The 18812-nt window shown below is 32.8% G+C and overlaps 1 protein-coding gene across 6 annotated transcripts in view; it reads right to left on the bottom strand.

The window, feature by feature from the left end:
- Positions 1–1407: 1407 nt before the first annotated feature.
- The window catches only part of Spock3 (sparc/osteonectin, cwcv and kazal-like domains proteoglycan 3), a 406102-nt gene continuing 388697 nt past the window's right edge, over positions 1408–18812 (bottom strand). For 4 of the 6 annotated variants that reach the window (NM_001252620.1, NM_001252621.1, NM_023689.3 and 1 more), the window contains 4 exons: positions 12623–12844; positions 9527–9589; positions 6191–6328; positions 1411–3297 (listed from right to left, as the gene is read on the bottom strand). In NM_001252620.1, the coding sequence (NP_001239549.1) occupies positions 3128–3297; positions 6191–6328; positions 9527–9589; positions 12623–12844 (593 nt within the window). In that variant the 3' untranslated portion in view covers positions 1411–3127. Of the gene's footprint in view, positions 3298–6190; positions 6329–9526; positions 9590–12622; positions 12845–18812 lie in introns of all 6 variants that reach the window. The other 2 variants (XM_006509517.3, XM_006509516.2) reach the window with 1 other exon arrangement.

The following is an 18812-nucleotide window of genomic DNA, read 5'->3' as shown; positions in this document are numbered from 1 at the left end:
TATAAGAAACAAATAATCAAAACATTTCTTATATAGTATGAGTTAATTTATGCAATTCTCTAAAACTGTTTCCTCTGATTATGCTATAAGCAGAACAAATGAATCAACACTTATAAGCTGTGTTTAATAGCTTCTTAAGCTTTGTGTGAAATACTGTGAAATGAATGCAGGGAAACGCTCTCTTAGTATCTGTTTTATTAATTATCCATGATATTTTTTATAATAGTTGGATTTGATTTTATGATATGAATGGTAGATATCTCATTAAAATTTATCCACTAGACCAGATCTTGACATATTATTTGGACTGACACACACAAACACACACACACAGATATACAGACACACACACACACACACACAAACCACCAGCACACCACCCCACATCCACTATTTGCTAATTTGTAGATTTGTGATATACCAGAAACACTAAATAATTTCATTAAATACTTTGTATCAATTTCTTCAATGCTTAATATTTGACTGGTTCTAATTAAAACTGTCAAATGGTTTTTGATCTGCTATGTTTTGAAAAATAATGTCATAAAATGGAGATTAAAATATTATCTTAGTTTGCTTTCTTGCTCATGAATAAGAATTCAGCATAAAGCACGATAAAACATTAGATTCTTTCTTTTAGCTAAAGATGATTCCTTAACCTCCTAATCAGAATGAAAGAATTGTAAGTTCAAAAGTCCTTCTGCACTTAAATCTGTAAAATAAAATTCTTGATGCATTATAGTAGAAAATATAACTATATCAATTAATGTACTAGAAATATATGTATACTGTCTAACTTTAATACTTAGAATTCCATCTGCATGATTATTTTGTTCACTGATAAATCTCCTCTACCAGGATAGTGAGTGGTTTAAGACAAATGTCTCTCTTGGGAATAAATGTCCAGGTATTACTGTACTAACTTAGCAGAGGTAAAGTGAATTGCATGTTGTCCAAGCCCTTAATACCGGCCATAAATTAAACTTTTATACATGTACATTAAAATATATTTACTGTGAAAAATATTTTTTCTAGAGTTTGTTAATCTTGGCATCTATGTTGCACTAGAGTTTTAACATAGAGACTTTTAATCAAAAGCAAATTCTATATTATTAAGTGGTATATAAGTACTGTACTGTTTCCATATTTGAATTCACTGTTAAATTAGTTGCTTTCCTGGAAGCCTGAATGATGATGATACTATAAAAGCATACTTTAGGAACATGGTATTAGGTTAAATATCTGTATTTACTTTTGCTTTATATTCTTTTGTGATTATCTCAAGTTAAATTTTTATGATTAATACACATTTTTTCAATAGACAAAAGTTATTCAGTCATTCTTCAATTTCATTTTTACTATAGGAATCTGGTTAACAATGTGACCCAAATAAAATTTAAAATGCTATTCTTTTGGAAAGAAAAGTATTTATTTCTCAATATTTTGACAAATAAACAGATTAAAATAAACCAACAAACAAAGATAAATATATTCTACCCAAGACACTAACAAATCAGGTTTAAAAACTTAAAAATAAACTGAGAAAAACTTATTGGCTCTGTTGTGGTATGTTATTTTGCAGAATTAAGGAATAAATTAAAAACTCTTCATGCTATTATGTATACCCAAGAAAATCATTAAGGAACTGTTTACTTTGGTTACAAGATTCTTTATTTGTAAACTATACATAAACAGTAAAAAAAAGAAAATGCATTATAGCTTAAATATTATGTAAGTTCAACATTAAAGTTTTTATTTACTGTATATAAATTAAATGGCAAGAGTTCACCAAATTTGTGTTCTTATGAATGATATTCCTGGAAATCTGTAAATTCACTGTTGAAGTGAAAGATACCAATGTGTAAAATTCAACAGGTTTTCCCACTTCTATTATGAGCACAAAACTAGTGGTGTGATATACCCAAAGGTGGTGGTATGTCAAAATGTCTACACAATTAATTAACATGCTAACTGATGTATAGTGAACAAAGTAACTTTCGTTACAGGTAATCTTAAATGCTACTCTTCACAATAATTATGAACAAGTCCATATGGGATTATGTAACAATAGAAAAAAAGAAAGAAACATATTCCATTTTCTTCATTCTAGCAGTATTTAAATAGCAATAATTTGTTAATTATGTGTGCTTACACATTGCCTAGTCTTCTATACTGATATACATGCTAACCCTTTCTATTTCTATTTTTGCAAGGCACCATACAACATGGTCTCTAATTTCAATACCACTAACAAAAATGGCATGATTCCAAGATCAAATGCAAAATTTTATACTAAATGAAAACTGAGAGTTCATATTTTCAAAATTGATCTTGGGACAAATAAATTATATTTTATAGAAAAAGGGGTTGAAATAAGTCTGTTTCTCCTTCTAATTGAAATTCTATACATGATTACTACTCAGAAAGAGAGAGAAACTGAGAAATGAGGTTGTCAAGGAATATTTTTAAAAATCCACATGTTATGCAATGCTATTTAAATTAAAAAGTAGAAAGAAAAATCTTAAGTTTTTAACTTTCAGAACCCAAAGTTTTCCATAGTTTGCATTGCATATAATATTTAATCATACCCAGTATAACTTCACGATTGAAAAGATTACCACTTTCTCTTACCATGAGTTGTTTTTCTTAAAATACCAACTATAAGTCTTGGGAAGATGCCAAATTTGAATTGAAGTAAACATCATGAGTTAATCGATGAAATTATTGTGGTTCAGGTCATTAGTTACCTATTTTAAATTTAACTTATACAATCTGTCATAAAAGCAACACACATGATCCCAAGCACACATTCACTGTTATTTTGTTTGTGGAAAAATTACATAGTATTTTCTTATGAAATTTTTGCTATAGTAATCTTTACAACTTTCTATATTCAGGCTGCAACCCATATGTGTTTTCTTTTTTTCTAAGGCATATGAAAACTGAAATTAAACAATTCTAATTTAACATCAAGTTCTATGATTTTAGCTTCAATATTTGAAATAATTATACAAAATATATGTCAGGTTTAGAACCACTTTGTTTAGGGATAAGAAGGAAATTCTCAATATGCTATTATTTTGTAAATATTAAAAATGTAGAATTTATTGACATTAGCTGTTACTGATCAAATATATCCATCATGGACATCCCCATCGTCATCATCATCCCCTTCATCTTCATCATCATCTTCAATATCATCCTTATCATTCATAATGTCATCTTCTTCACCTTCATCATCAGTCCATTCACGAAAATCTCCACTTGCGAAATCTCCAGATATCTCAAAGTCTATAGCTACAAAAGCAAGCATCATATTTACTTGAGTATACAATGAACTGATTTCTGAGTTATACAAATAATAAAAAATGGAAAATTTAATAAATTTGTTTTTGCTGTTTATCTCAATGAAGATGAGAAGAAAATCCATTTTTGGGAAGTTTGTTCTCAGCTAAAACTCTCACTTGTTAAAATGTGTATCCTCAAAGCACTATGCTGTGTAAGATTCTAGTTTGGTAAATTTGACCTCAGCCCAAGTTTTTATAGAATATCACATCAGACTATTAATCTTATATAATACTTAAATTACACCTACAAGCATATGAGGTGAAACAATTGCTTAGCAACATCTATATATACTTCCTAAATTTTAAAATCAGATATATATGCTATTTTATATTAAAGGTTAACTTTATAAGCATTATTCAGTTAGAGACTTTGTGACTGAATAGTGTCTGGGGTAACTTCACTATTACTTGGTTACCTTTAATCAAGTAATTTTCTCTAGGATATGTGTAATTTAGACATACAACTACAGAAGAATGTCCAAACAGTTGGAAAGGTTGTATATTGAATTTGGAGGAAAGGGTACATGATCCAAAGAACATGATAAAACTCTAGAACATACAACAGCCAAGGACATTGATTTTTCTAGAATGCCTCTAAAAACAGCAACAGCTTGCTAAACTATGTATAGTTTAGTGACATGTGTTGGAATGTTTAAGACATAACTAAATGAGATAAACTTGTGTTGATTAAGCCAGCAGTTTAGTGAATTAATTTTTGTCTGTTACTAGAGCAACAAAAAAATTAACATTCATATTAACTTAGAATTAACTGCTAATATTTTGAGATAACAATTCACACATCTCTTATCGTAACTATAACATATATTAAGTCCTCAAATTATATTTTTATTCTTAATTCTTATAAATTCTATTAAGGTATTTAGGTAGGTGTAAATTGGTGGCTTTCACAACATACTGAAACTACCGCTCTATGTGAAGAATAAAGTTCTTAAATTCCATAATCGTATATATTATATTTGGAACATAAGAAAACCCAGAGTAAAGTTTCACAAAAATAATTTTACTCACTTATTTAATTCTTTTGCATATAATTCTCACTGGTAGCATAAAAATTAAAATAATTTATCCATTACTGATATCACAGGTAGATGAAGCCATTGACTATACAAGAATTTTAAAACAGACATTATAAAGGCATGTTTTCTGTTTTTTTAATACTATGTCTGGTATTGAAGCCTTGTTGCTGCTTTGATTATATAGGCAATGCCCCAACCAAAAAAAAAAAAAAAATCAAGCTATGAAAATCTTATGTAATAAACAACTGCAAGACAGGAAGGGAAAATTATATGTTTATGTATTATTGTTTACTATTTATTTCTTCTTAAGTGATCTTTATTTATGAGCCTAAAATTATATATGAGAGGCAAGTCACCACTAAGTACTTAATTTTCATTATGTTTATTGATATTGGTGAAAAGAAAACCTATTAGTTCTGCTTTATGGGATTGAATGAGAGAGTATCTACTTCTCTATTTGCTGTGACTAAATACTTGGTAAACATGAAGAAATTCAGTAAAGTTTAATTGGAACTAGATTTTAAAGCATATGGTCCATTATACCAGGGAAGCATTGTGGCTGGGGTAACAAGAACAGCTGGGAAAGTGCTAGAAGATTTTGAACTTATGGTATGTACATCTTACATGGCCATCCGGAAAGGAGAAATCCACACCAAACTTAGATGGGCTCAAACCTACAAAGTCCACTAGACTCCACATTGCAAGGACTTCATAAGCTCGCAACTAGCTTCATAATTTGGGGAACAAATGTTTCAACATAATACTATGATAGGGATGGTTTACATTCAACCCATCATTGGGGTTTTGTGCATACTGTAAGTAATAAGTCTCCATAGATTTATAGATAACTATATGTGTAACAGAGATATTATATGAATCTTGCATTCTGGAAATCATTTTTGGTGTAAATTGAAAACTTTAAAATACATATGCTACTGATTTCTTATATAGTTTTTTTAAAGACACACAAAATGCATGTTCACAAAGTATTAGAACATCAAATATAATGGACACTTAATATATATTTTTTTATAGTTAAACATAAGGAAACAGTAATGTTTTAGTCTGTTTTTTGGGAATTTGCAGAGTTGAAATGGTATTTTGTTAGGATATAGACTTATGTTTTTCAGCATCTCAGTAATGAAAATGTCTGCTTGTGCAGACATTTTGAGTTGAAGTAGGAAATGGAACTCAGCTTTTATTCATTAGTCTTTAAATTCTCAAATGTGTCTGTTTAATATATTTTTATTGCTATCATACAACTTAAAATCTGCAAATATCAAGTCTTCTTTTCACCCCAAACATTCATACATATTCCACAGATTCTACAATCAGAATGGCCTCATTAAATGTCTTTAACACATTGGTGTGTGTACAGGCTAGTTTTGTGTCAACTTGACACAGCTGGAGTTATCACAGAGAAAGGAGCTTCAGTTGAGGAAATGCCTCCATGAGATCCAACTGTAAGGCATTTTCTCAATTAGTGATCAAAGGGAAAAGGTCCCTTGTGGGTGGGACCATCCCTGGGCTGGTAGTCTTGGGTTCTATAAGAGAGCAGGCTGAGCAAGCCAGGAGAAGCAAGCCAGTAAGGAACATCCCTCCATGGCCTCTGCATCAGTTCCTGCTTCCTGACCTGCTTGAGTTCCAGTCCTGACATCCTTTGGTGATGAATAGCAGTATGGAAGTGTAAGCTGAATAAACCCTTTCCTCCCCAACTTGTTTCTTGGTCATGATGTTTGTGCAGGAATAGAAACCCTGACTAAGACAGTATGCTAGAAAATTGTAAGAAATGAGCCTTTCTCTTACCACAATCTGCAACACCATTTATTCTTGATCCAACAACTTCATTTCCATATCTGTCAACACACCAGCACTGCCCTACACTGCCATGGCATTGTGTTGGTTTGTAGTAACCATCTTCATCACAGAGTGGAATGTACTGTCCTGTGAAATACATGGTTACACACACAAATACAAAAGTAATTTATTAATGACCCATATTTTCAGGCAATTATTCTGCATTAATGCCCTAAAATCAAAACCTGACTGGCTCTATGCTTATATTAAATACTTCAGAACACTAAGAACAGCATACAAGACTCTCAACTGTCTCATTATAAATCATTTCTTGCTTCATTTTCCAAAATTTGTATTGATATGCTACACAATTATTCTACACCAAGCTGTTTCTTTATGATATAGTTTGTTACACTGAATAGGTTAGTTAAAATCCTTCTCTATTACACCATCTTTTATTTTATTACTCATAGCACAAAGGCCTTCCTACACACACACACACACACACACGTCTGCATGGTGTGTGTGTGTGTGTGAATTTCTCTGTGTGTATTGCCATTATATAGTGTTAACACTCTTCTGTAATATCTTCTCTTTTTGAAAATATTTGGCATTTCTTGGTTTTCACTGTTATATCAACCCTACCCATTAAGCTTAAATTCTAGTTAACAAATTCCGGAAAGGCAGCTACTCTTATTTGTAGAACATTTCACAATACACATTATATATGTAATGATGAATGTTTAGTTCTTAAAATGATTATTTCTACAAAAACCGTTCTTGAGAAACATTCCAATATAAGATACATCTTTTAAATGATCAGGCATTTTCATTTTTTTCTCTGCTTATTTGTTCATATGAACAGAATCATCATTTTTTTAAGTTAAGGCATATCTAATATATATAGAAACTATGAACATTATTTTCTGTTTATATCTATAGGATAATTTTACATCCAAAAAAGCTTTATATGTCTTATAAATACATGATATACTTTATTCAAATATAATTTACCAGAAACCTGTGAACTCACATAAACAAATAATACCAATGTAGAAAATCTTTGAGTTTCATTTGCAGTTCGAAGGCCATCGAATAAAAAGAATCTTTGTAGTATTGAAATATTTAAATTATTATTGTTTGAAAAAATATGTTATAATCACTTTTCATGGCAGGACATTTAAAAGGGAATTCTAGAAATTATAGTAGATGCACTTCAAATATAAATGCAAACTGTTATGCACGTTGGTACACATGTGTCTTTACCCTGACAGAACAGCTGGCCAAATTATCTATGTATCATCAGAAAGAACATTTAGAATATTCAGTGTTACAATCTATGTTCTTATTTTATAAAGGAAGAGTAAGGAAACTCTTCTAACATGGTAATTAAATGTAATTTTAAAATACGTTCAAATAGGAGAAGAATAGATTCCAGCATGACTCGACCCTTATCAACTCTAAAATGTTTATTCAAAGATAATAATTTCTTCATGGTATGATGTGAAACTTTGAGTTGCATAAACATGCTCATGCATCAGTATATTATCTCTACTCATGATTTATATCATTATAAGTATTTGTCATGGTTTAAGAAGAAAATTTCCCCACTACTTATTATAATCTTCAGTTTTTCATGTAAGACATTTTATGACAAATGAATTAACTGTTTTAAAGATAAACCCAGGGCTAAGAATTCTTTAACAATATGAAAAAAATAAAACCACGAAACTTTGACACAGAGAGTGTGCTTGGAAAGATGAGTGGAATTTGGGGCTTTTTGTAGAATTTAGTGCAGTGGAAACTCCCTGGAATCTACTAGAATAACACTAATGAAGTTTCTAGCAAGGAAGGAGATGTAGTGCCAAGCGACAATCTTCTATACTTAGGCAAGGATCCCAGTAGTAGCACTGGGTCAGGGACATTAATCCAGGAGCAAAACATTTGACCTACAACTAATCCATTCTGACTGTTAGATGTACTGGAGTAATGTTGGCAAAGAGCTTATGGGAGTGATCAACCAATGTCTGATTCAACTTGAGATCCATACCATGAGAGTTTTCCCACATATGGCCTAACCTTGGTGTCCATGAATCAGAGTCTGTACAGTCCAGACTCCCAGGATAGAAACATGGCCAGAGAAAAAAATGTCAATGAAATGATCCCTAAAGATATTCTTTTGTATTTATAAATTGTTGCCTCGCCAAACTTTATCAAAGGATAATCATCCAGCAAGTGATGGTAACAGATGGGAGACCCACAGCCAGAACACTAGGCAGAGCCAGGGGAGCTGTGCAGAATAGAAGGGAGAAAAGATTGCAGGAGCCAGAGAGGTAGGTACGGTAAAAATATGACCAACAGAATCAACTAAGCAGGGCTCATAGGAGCTCTCAGATACTGAACTAACAATCAAAGACCTTGTCTGAGTCTGATAGCTTGGTGTTCTTGTAGGACTCCTAAAAGTGTGACTGGTGTACATCTCTGACTCTTTTGCCTTCCCCTATAGTGGGATGCTTGGTCCAGCCTTCACAATGAGGATTTGTGTCTAGATTTTTTTTTTTTTTTTTTTTGTAATTTGTTATGCCATGTTAGGTTGACATCACTGGGAAACCTGCTCCTTTTTTATGGGAAAAAGAGAAATACTGGACCTGGGGGGAGAGGGGAAGTGGAGTAGGGGAATGGAAAGTGTGGAGGGAGGGGAAACTATGTTGGAATGTAATACATAAAATATTAATATATTGAGAATATACTGATAGGTATAAATATATTACTATAAATTATAATTATCAGTATACATATAATATTAATAATGAAATATTGATATATGGCATATAATATATGAAACATGGGCTATAGTATATGAAATCTATCATCTATCTATCGATCTGCTATCATGTGTATCAGTACTTACTTAATAAAAGCTACATTTGACAACTCTCTAATGAAAACCACAAAAATCCTGCTCAGATTTCTGTTAGAATACTTTCACTACATGTGTACAATCAGTTGCTTAAATTTCATATACATAGTGACATCGATTCATAAATGTTTAATGCCCAAATAGACACTTCTGCTGATTCTTAAATTTAGTATTGCTTGAATCGTTTTTATACTTAAAAACTTTCAAAATATGAACATGATATTAGAGCAGTTAAACAGACATTATATTCTTCAAATGCTGAGGTAATAAAGGTAAGTTCAGTGGCTTTCCAAAAGTTCATAAATTTTGCTGATGAACTTTAATGCAGGCTGTCTTTGTTGGATTAATATTGATTTTATGTTGCTGTTTCCCTGGGGTTATTTATATAAGCAATAAAACCTTCAGAAGAGTGAGCTGTGACTCACCTAGGAGCTTCTTTATCCCCTGTCGCTTCTGAATGTTACTGAGCTCCGTGTGGCAAGGTGGGTCTGCAAGGACATCAAATACAGTACTTCAAGGATGTTGTAAAGCAAACAGTGCATCTGTAAGCCTTCAGCCTCAAGCAAGTATTTTCATCACCGTAAGACTCATGCTATCCATCTGCGGTCATGGATTCATGTGGATACGTATGTGTGGATATATCATGATAGACATGCACAGAAATATCTACTTACAGATACACAACAGAGTATAGCAATGTAGTAAGTTCTAGCTATGGTAGCACTTTCTGATATTTTTTTGAATTGACCGAAATTTGATGAAAAACAAAAATAACATAGTTATAGATGATGGAATATACTTCCGTTTATAAATCTGCCATATAAATCCAGTTGATTGCTGACTAAAAAACTAACTCATTTCCCTCTCAATTAACATAGGCTATAGAATAATAGGAAAAAATGAGTTTTTCATTACAAAACATAGTATGCAAAAGATTCTGCTTTTCCCCAGTAACGTTGAACATTTATCCATTATTTTATTTTAAAATGTTATTGTCATATCTTGGTCTTTTTAGTTTCCACAAAGGTTTCAAATGTGTAAGTAACTTTTAGAGAATAATAATGTAAAGTTTTGTAAGTCATGTTTCAAAAGAGTCTAAGGTACTGAAAGCCAATTTGTAAGTATATATTATGTGCATTGTATTTACAATCAGTGACCTAAATGAACACATGTGTAGATAATTTGAATATTCTATATAGGTATAATACAATATGTATTATTGAAATTTAATGTTAAAATATTTGTTCAAATATTAAACAAATGTCACCAGAAAAAAAAGTACAATTTTTGTCTTTTAGATAGGTAGAGACAGAAAAGAATTATAGCTGTCAAAGGACAATAAAATATCAAAATAATTCTTTTCCTCTTCATTGAATGGTCCCAGGAAGAAGGGAAAATATACAATACAATTCAAATAATTTAAAAATTTTCAATAAGAGAATATCAAAATAATTCAAATTTAAAAAGCATAGTAGAAAAAAATAATGTGCACAAGCTGTATATGTTCTATGTCAGTATGTGAGGCCAAAAATATTCTAGCAAACAAAGTAAAAAGTGAAAATAGTAATTTGATTTTAGAAGCTAACTACTTGATGGTAGTTCATTTTTAAATTGATACAATTTAACTTTTCCTTAAAATAAAGAATATATATCAAGATATACTGATATATCTCATAAGAAGTTTTCTCTTATTATCTCACTGCCATGGCATTAGTCAAGTTTCCAATTTTATGAAAAAGACTTCTTTAAGGTGCTGTTAAAGAAAATTAATTTTTCTATGTTTATAAGTAGAGATTTGTGCTTACATGTACTCGAAATCCTAGCCATGTTTGAATGTGTTTTTAAAAATATTTTTATCTTTCAAACTGAACTTTTACTAATTTAAATTCAACCATACTTTCATACAATTTTAAATATTCCTTCCCACCTTTGGGACCATCACATCCATCATTCATCCTCAGGCTCAATGAACTCAGCTTTGTAGATTACACATGTCTGTTCATGTGTGAGTAGTTTTCAGTGTTTATTAATAATCATGAAAGACATAACAAATGACAAAACTGAAATGGCAAGTGTTAAATATAGGAATATGTGAATGAGCACATTTTAATGATAATACACTTGAATTTACTTTTTTACTCTTTAAAGTGCACTAGCTATAAATGGCTAGAATGTCATGTGAGATGGAATATCTCATTACATACAATGCATATGTAATCAAGTCAGTAGTGTGTATTCACAAATGTGTGCAGTTTAAAACATTTAATGAGTCAATTCAATTTTATATTTTTTTCGCCTAACATAGATGTTTTATTAAAGAAAATATTTTGGATTATGGTTTCCTTGCTCCTAGACCCTTTGAGAATCTCCTAAATTCTCCACTCACCAAAATTCTTTTTACTTAAAGTGATTTACAGATAGGTAAGGGCACCTCTGAGCTAAACCTATTAGATTCACTTCTAATCAATATGTAGGCAATTATTTCTTCCCTAATTTTTTGAGCTATTGCTAAATGAACATGATTGTTAGCAAAGCAATTTTTATAATTTCATATGAGGTATGATAATAATTTCTATAGTTTGAATACCTTGTCCACTCTTTTTGCTTTCAAGATTGGAAAGCACTCCAGTACTAACTCTACCATATTAACCTCGTTTCCAGTGTATTTCACTAGCACTCTCATAAATATTCCTTAGTTTTCTACATATTTAACATAATGTGAGGATGTTTAGGTACTTTTGCCTGCATGCTTTTTATATATAACATTCATTCTGGCAGTATGATCCTTAATTTGAAGTCTACTTTTATCTCTATTAGACTTGAAGGCATTGGAAGGGCTATATCTGGGAGGGGTTGAAAAAGGAGAAAGAAAAGGATATGTGATATGATTCTATTTTAATTAAAAAATGTATAATTTATTTTAAAAGTTGTACAACGAACACAAATTGCTATTTCCTTTGTCTTACTTCTTGCAGAGTTTTAGAATACTGTCTCACTAGCAAATTTTTAACAAGCTACGAACCACTTTGGAAAGATTGAAAGACTAAGTAATTTTGAAAATAAAATGAGTAAAAATAACTTCACAGTGAATGCATGGTTCATGCAACTCATTTAATAAGATCACAAAATGGAACATTAAAACTCCACTGTATAGTGATAAAAACCCCATTTATTTTACACTGTGGGCAAAGCAGATAGCAAATTAATTTCAATGATTACTTTTAATATCTATGTTCTCATATCTCTGTGTGCTGCTTGCGGGTTCATAATGGGAACTATAATGAAATACATTAATATAAAATATTAATTACTATTTTCCATCTTATTTAGAATATTTGTATCTTTAGCACAATTATTGTGTTCAAAATAGTGCCTATTTGGTCTTTCATTAAACATTCAAATTAGAAAAAGTACTAAAATGACTGAGGCATTGGATAGTACTAATATTTTTTATTATGAGGGAAAAGATAAAATTTGAAATGCAGGCCAACTAATTCCATCACAGCAGCCTCATCTTTTACCTTGCTGTCTCTGGAAACAGTAGCACCATTCATTATTAGATATCAAACTGTCCTTGTAAGTGTCACAAGAATTGAAGAACGCCTTGGTGCACTGCTCATTCTTATCAAGGTATATGCTCCCAAGCTCTGACTGGTCCAATAGCAGGTCATAGTTTGTATCAAGTCTATTAAACATCCAGCCAAGTGAATCCTTGCAAATTGGCAAAATACTGGTATCAAATCCTACAGGCAAAGAGAACAGAATTAGCTCATATGCAAGATAACATCATCAGATAAAGTATAGAAAAACAATGAATTATGGAAGAGCAGAGGAAAAGTACTGGGTAGAAGTCAGAAAATCAAAAACTTTTAACTTCAACTTGGGGAAGTTTTTCAACGTCTATTAGCTACAAAAATATCTATTCTAGTTATGAGGATTAATTAACCAGACAACATCTGTTCCTAATCAGTCATCATTCAATATAATGTGGTATTGCAATCATATACTATTTATGCTCGTCACTGTGAAATCCTCTTAGATACTTACCAGATCATCATAAATTGCAATGTATTATTGAATAACAAAAGCTGCTGAAACTCATTTCCATATGAAGACATCAAGAATATTATTTCTACCCAGGCATTACTGATGTATACTTATATAATAGTTTTCATATTATCTTGTGCTGGTAAACACTACCTTGAATGTAGCATTATACATGAAATTGTTAACAAGAGAAAGAAGAGGTATGATGCAATATTACTTTCTGACTTCAGCTCTTGTGGTGATTTTTTTTATTACAAATTGCTACAAAAGGAGGCAGTAAGGTATGCTGGAGGATAGTAGGGCTCATGAAATTGCAGGACTGAGTTGTATGAGAGCTATGTGCTGTTACTCATGGCTCATCTACTAACCTCACTAAAGCAGTGAGCCCTATATCTCATATAAGGCCACAAATGACTTGAATCATTAAAATATTACCCACAAATATCACAAATATATAGTTATTCCAACTAGAGTTAGGTTGTGAGTTCTTGCTTGTATTAGAAATGAAATATGATGCAAGCCAATAAGAAGCCAATTAAGATTGTTTTTGAGCTATTAAAGGCTGAGAAGGACTACCACAGAAATATGTAACTTATGGAATACAACTAAAGTTCATTCCCTTTGAAGGAAATCTTCCCGTAGGCTCAGGGAAAGATCTCAAGGAAGACAAGGTGTGAAAATAGACAGAAATAGCAAATTGAGAATCAGAGATGGATTTGGAAATATGATAAAGGTACATCTACCTACCAGCCCTTTTATGTCTTAAAGAATGCCTTAATTTCTTAAAAAAGATAAATAAGTATCACACTTCTCTATTTCTCCCGGAGAACAGGTGAAAGTAAGTAAAAGTTAAAATAAGTCTATCGCTAAGAAAAACTAAAAAGAATATCTTGAGTAATGAGCTAAAAAGCTCAGAACACTGAGCAGAGCCAGGGTCTCTCAGAAAGGAAAGAAAACTAGGGAAGAAGGAGATAGCAAAGACCACAGAGAAGCTGTGAACCATTGCCATAGTAGTATTAGAATTATTGTTAGCAGTAGTATTTAAATAGATAAAATTAGAAGGGAATGTATGGGGTACAAGAAATGACTTAGGGAAGATCTCTCCAACAAATGAATTTCACCTAATCACAGAGAAGAATCTTAATAGAACACAAAACTTGAGAGATACCAAGTAGATAAATCCATAATAAATACTTGAGACATTATAATTAAATTTACTTTAAACAAATGATGAGAAGGAATTTTTTTAAAGCAGCTAAATGCAAAGTCTATAAAGGAGTTCTATGTCTGTAGGCCGTGACCACCAGGGCAGCCATATATCAGATAGCCTGCATATGAGATATTTGCATTAGGATTCATAACAGTAGGAAAACTAGAACTATGAAGTAGCAGCAAAGTAGAATTATTATTAGAGGTCACTACAGCTTGAGAAACTGCCTTAAAGTTTTACTCCATTCAAGTTCCATACTTAAGCACAATAAAAGCAACACACAGCAAACCAATAGCCAACATCAAACTAAATGGAGAGAAACTTGAAGCAATCACAGTAAAGTCAGGGACAATACAAGACTGTTCACTCTCTCCATATCTATTCAATATAGTACTCGAGCAGTTAGGCAAAAAGTGAAAAGGAGGAAGTCAAGATATGACTATTTGCAGATATGATAGTACATTTAGGCACCCCCCCCCAAAAAAAAATTCCATGAGCACACTCCTCAGCTGAGAAACAACTTCAGCAAAGTATCTGGATATAAAATTAACTCAAACAAATCAGCAGCTTTTCTCTACTCAAGGCATAAATGGACTGAGAAAGAAATTAGGGAAATGACACCCTTCACAATAGTCACAAATATTATAAAATATCTTGGTGTGACTCTAACAAAGCAAATGAAAAATCTGTATGAGAAAAACTTCAAGTCTCTGAAGAAATAAATGAAAGAAGACTTCAGAAAGTGGAAAGATCTCCCATGCTCATGGATCAGCAGGATTAACATAGTAAAAATGGCCATCTTACCAAAGGCAATCTACAGATTCAATGCAATCAAAATTCCAATTCAATTCTTCCCAGAGATAGAAAGAGCAATTCTCAAATTAACTTGAAATAACAAAAGAACAAGGATAGAAAAAATAATCTCAACAATAAAAGAACTTTTGGGGAAATCACCATCTCTGATCTCACACTCTATTACAGAGCAATAATGATAAAAACTACATGGTTTTTGGTATAGGGATAGGTAGGTAGATTAGTAGAATAGACTTGAAGACCCAGAAATGAACCCACACACCTATGGTCACTCGATCTTTTTCAAAGAAGCCAAAACCATTCAGTGGAAAAAAGACAGCATTTTCAACAAATAGTGCTGGTTCAACTGGCAGTCAGCATGTAGAAGAATGCACACTGATCCATTCTTCTCTCCTGGTACAATGCTCAAGTCTAAGTGGATTAAGTACCTCCACATAAAACCACATACACTGAATCTAATAGTAGAGAAAGTAGTGAAGAGCCTCAAATACTTGGGTACATGGGAAAACATCCTAATCAGAACGCAAAATGGCTTATGTTTTAAGATTAACAATTGATAAATGGGACCTCATAAAATTGAAAAGCTTCTGTAAGGCAAAAGACTATCAATAGGACAAAATGGCAACTCACAGATTGGGAAAAGATCTTTAGCAATCCTATATCTGATAGAGGGTTGATACCCAAAATATACAAAGAACTTAAGAAGTTAGACTCCAAAGAACCAAACAACCCTATTTTAAAAATGGGGTATAGTTTGCAGCCCCATAAGAGGCATAACAATTTGAACTAACCAGTACCTCCAGAGCTCCCTAGAATTAAACCACCAACCAAAGAAAACATATGGTGTGTTCATGTATCTAGCTGCATATGTAGCAGAGGATGGATTAGTCAGTCATCAGTGGGAGGAGAGGTCCTTGGTACTGTGAAGGTTCTATTCCCCAGTATAGGGGAAGGCCAGGGCCAGGAAGCAAGAGTGGTTGGGTTGGTGAGCAGGAGGAAGTGGGGAGGAGATAGGGAGTTTTCAGAGGGGAAACCAGGAAAGAGGATAACATCTGAAATGTATATATATATATATATTAAATAAAATATTTACTCAATAAAAAATGGAGTATAAAAATAAAGAATTCTCAACTGAGGAATTTCAAAATGGCTGGTAAGAACCTAAAGTGAAGTTCAACATATTTAGTTATCAAGGAAATGCAAATCAAAATGACATTGAGTTTCCATCTTACACCATTGAAATGGATAATATCAAAAACTCAGGTGACAGCAGAATGTGGAGAAAGGGGAACATTCCTCCATTGCTGCTGGGATAGCCAGCTGGTACAACCAGTCTGGAAATCAGTCTGATGGTCCCTCAGAAAATTGGACACAGTACTACCTGAGGGCCACTCCTGGTTATACCACTCCTGGGTATATACCCAAATGATGCTCTAACATATAGCAAGGACACATGTTCCATTATGTTCATAACAGCCTAAGTTATAATGGTCAGTAGCTGGAAAGAACCCAGATGTCTCTGGGCAGAGGAATGGATACAAAAAATGTGATACATTTACACAGAGTACTACACAGCTAGTAAAAGGAATAACTTCATGAAATTTGCAAGGCAAATTTATGGAACTAGAAAACATCATCCTGAATGAGGTAACCCAGTTACAAAAGAACACACATCATATGTACATCATATGTACTCACTGATAAATGCCTATTAGTCAAATAAAAAAAAGTATGAAATACACACAGTACAACTCACTGACCATATGAAACCCGGAAGACCAAAGTTCAGATGCTTCAGTCCTACTCAGAAGGGGTAAAAAAAAAAAAATAATCACAGTAAGTGGAGGGAGGGAGAGAGGGATCTTGGAGGGAGAGAGGAGGGGGGAGTGAAAAAGAGGGGCAGTATCAGGTGTGGGCGGGGATGGGGTGATAATTATAGAGGTTCAGGAAATTGAACAGAGGTGTGTAGCAGTAGAGGATGGGGAACTAGGGATAACCACTAGAAAGTCCAAGATGCCTGGAACCCAAGAGTTTCCCAGTATCCATCAGGGGTGACATTAGATGAAATATACAACAAATGGGGAGAAAGAACCTGTAAAGACCATATCCAGTAGATATGCATGGCCCCCATTTGAGGGATGGGGCTACTCAGCCATCTCAAAAATATTAATCCAGAATTGCTCCTGTCAAAAGGAAATGCATGGACACAGAGTGGAGCAGAGATTGAAGGAAAGGCCACCCAGAAGCTGCCCATCCTAGAGATCCATACTTTCTTCAGACACCAAACATAGACACTACTGTAAATGCCAAGAAGTACTTTAATGATAGGAACCTGGTATAGCATTCCCCAGAGAAACTGTGCCAGAGCCTGACCTATATAGATGTGGATGCATTCAGCCAGTGATTGGACTAAGTGGGGCAACCCCAATGGAGGAGTTAGAAAAATGACAAAAGGAGCTGAAGGGATTAGCAACCCCACAGGAAAATAAACAATATCAACCAACCAACCCCTACCCCCCCGAGCTCTTGGAAATTAAATCACCAACCAAAGAGTATACATGGAGGGATCCATGGCTCTAGCTGCATATGTAGCAGAGGATTATCTTATTTGACATCAATGGGATTGGATTCCCTTGGTCATGAGGAGAGTTGATGACCCAAAGTAGGGCAATGCTAGGGCACTGAGTTGGGAGCAGGTGGGTGATTGGGGGAGAACCCTCATAGAAGCAGATGGTACAGGGAGTATAAGGCGCTTAACTTGGAAGAGAGATAACATTTGAAATATAAACAAAATAACCAATAAATTTCTTTTTAAAAGTCACACCATTAAAATGTTGAGAACTATTGTACAGGTTTGAAATAAAACAATATGAGGCAGATGCAAAAGACTGCAAATGATTTCATACCAAAAGAAAATAAGGCTCTCAGCACAAAACTATGACCCAGGGACAAGATGTTCAAAGAAAGATGGGATGATTTATTCTGAAATAACAAAACTAGGAAAGATTTTATTTAATAGAGTTTTCATGATACATTTTGAAATATGACTTTTTCAGATAGAATGAATAATAATGTGCCATAAGGGCAAAAAACTGTATCTTTATTTAAAAAAATAAAATGAAGGTTTTTAAGGAGCAGCATACAAACTTTATTTTAATAGCCTCTAAAATTAATGTTGAATGTAAATTATTGGAATCATACAATTTGTTTATAGTGTATGAAAACAAATATGACATTAGAAAATGTTTCTTTATTTCTATCTATCTCTCTATATCTATCTATCTATCTATCTATCTATCTATCTATCTATCTATCTATCTATCTATCTATCATCTATCTATTTCTCTCTCTTTCTCTCTTGGTGTATGTGTGTGTGTGTGTGTGTATGTGTGTGTGTATGTGTGTATGTGTGTGTGTATGTGTGTGTGTGTGTGTGTGTGTGTGTGTGTGTGTGTGTGAAGTCAGATGTTAACTTCAGATTGATTTTTTTACACCATATAGTTGGTAATCAAACTCATGTCATCAGGCTTGGAAGAAAGCTTCTTCACCCACTGACAAATCATACTTTTCAAAGGAGAGTTTAAAGCCTTATATTATATATTCAATGAAAAAAATTTGATTTAGTGTGTGTATTGGTCGAC

The sequence above is a fragment of the Mus musculus genome, chromosome 8 (genome assembly GCF_000001635.26).
Source record: "Mus musculus strain C57BL/6J chromosome 8, GRCm38.p6 C57BL/6J".
Taxonomy (NCBI): Eukaryota; Metazoa; Chordata; class Mammalia; order Rodentia; family Muridae; genus Mus; species Mus musculus.
The sequence above is the reverse complement of the archived record's forward strand: the minus strand, read 5'-3'. Positions and strand labels throughout refer to the sequence as shown.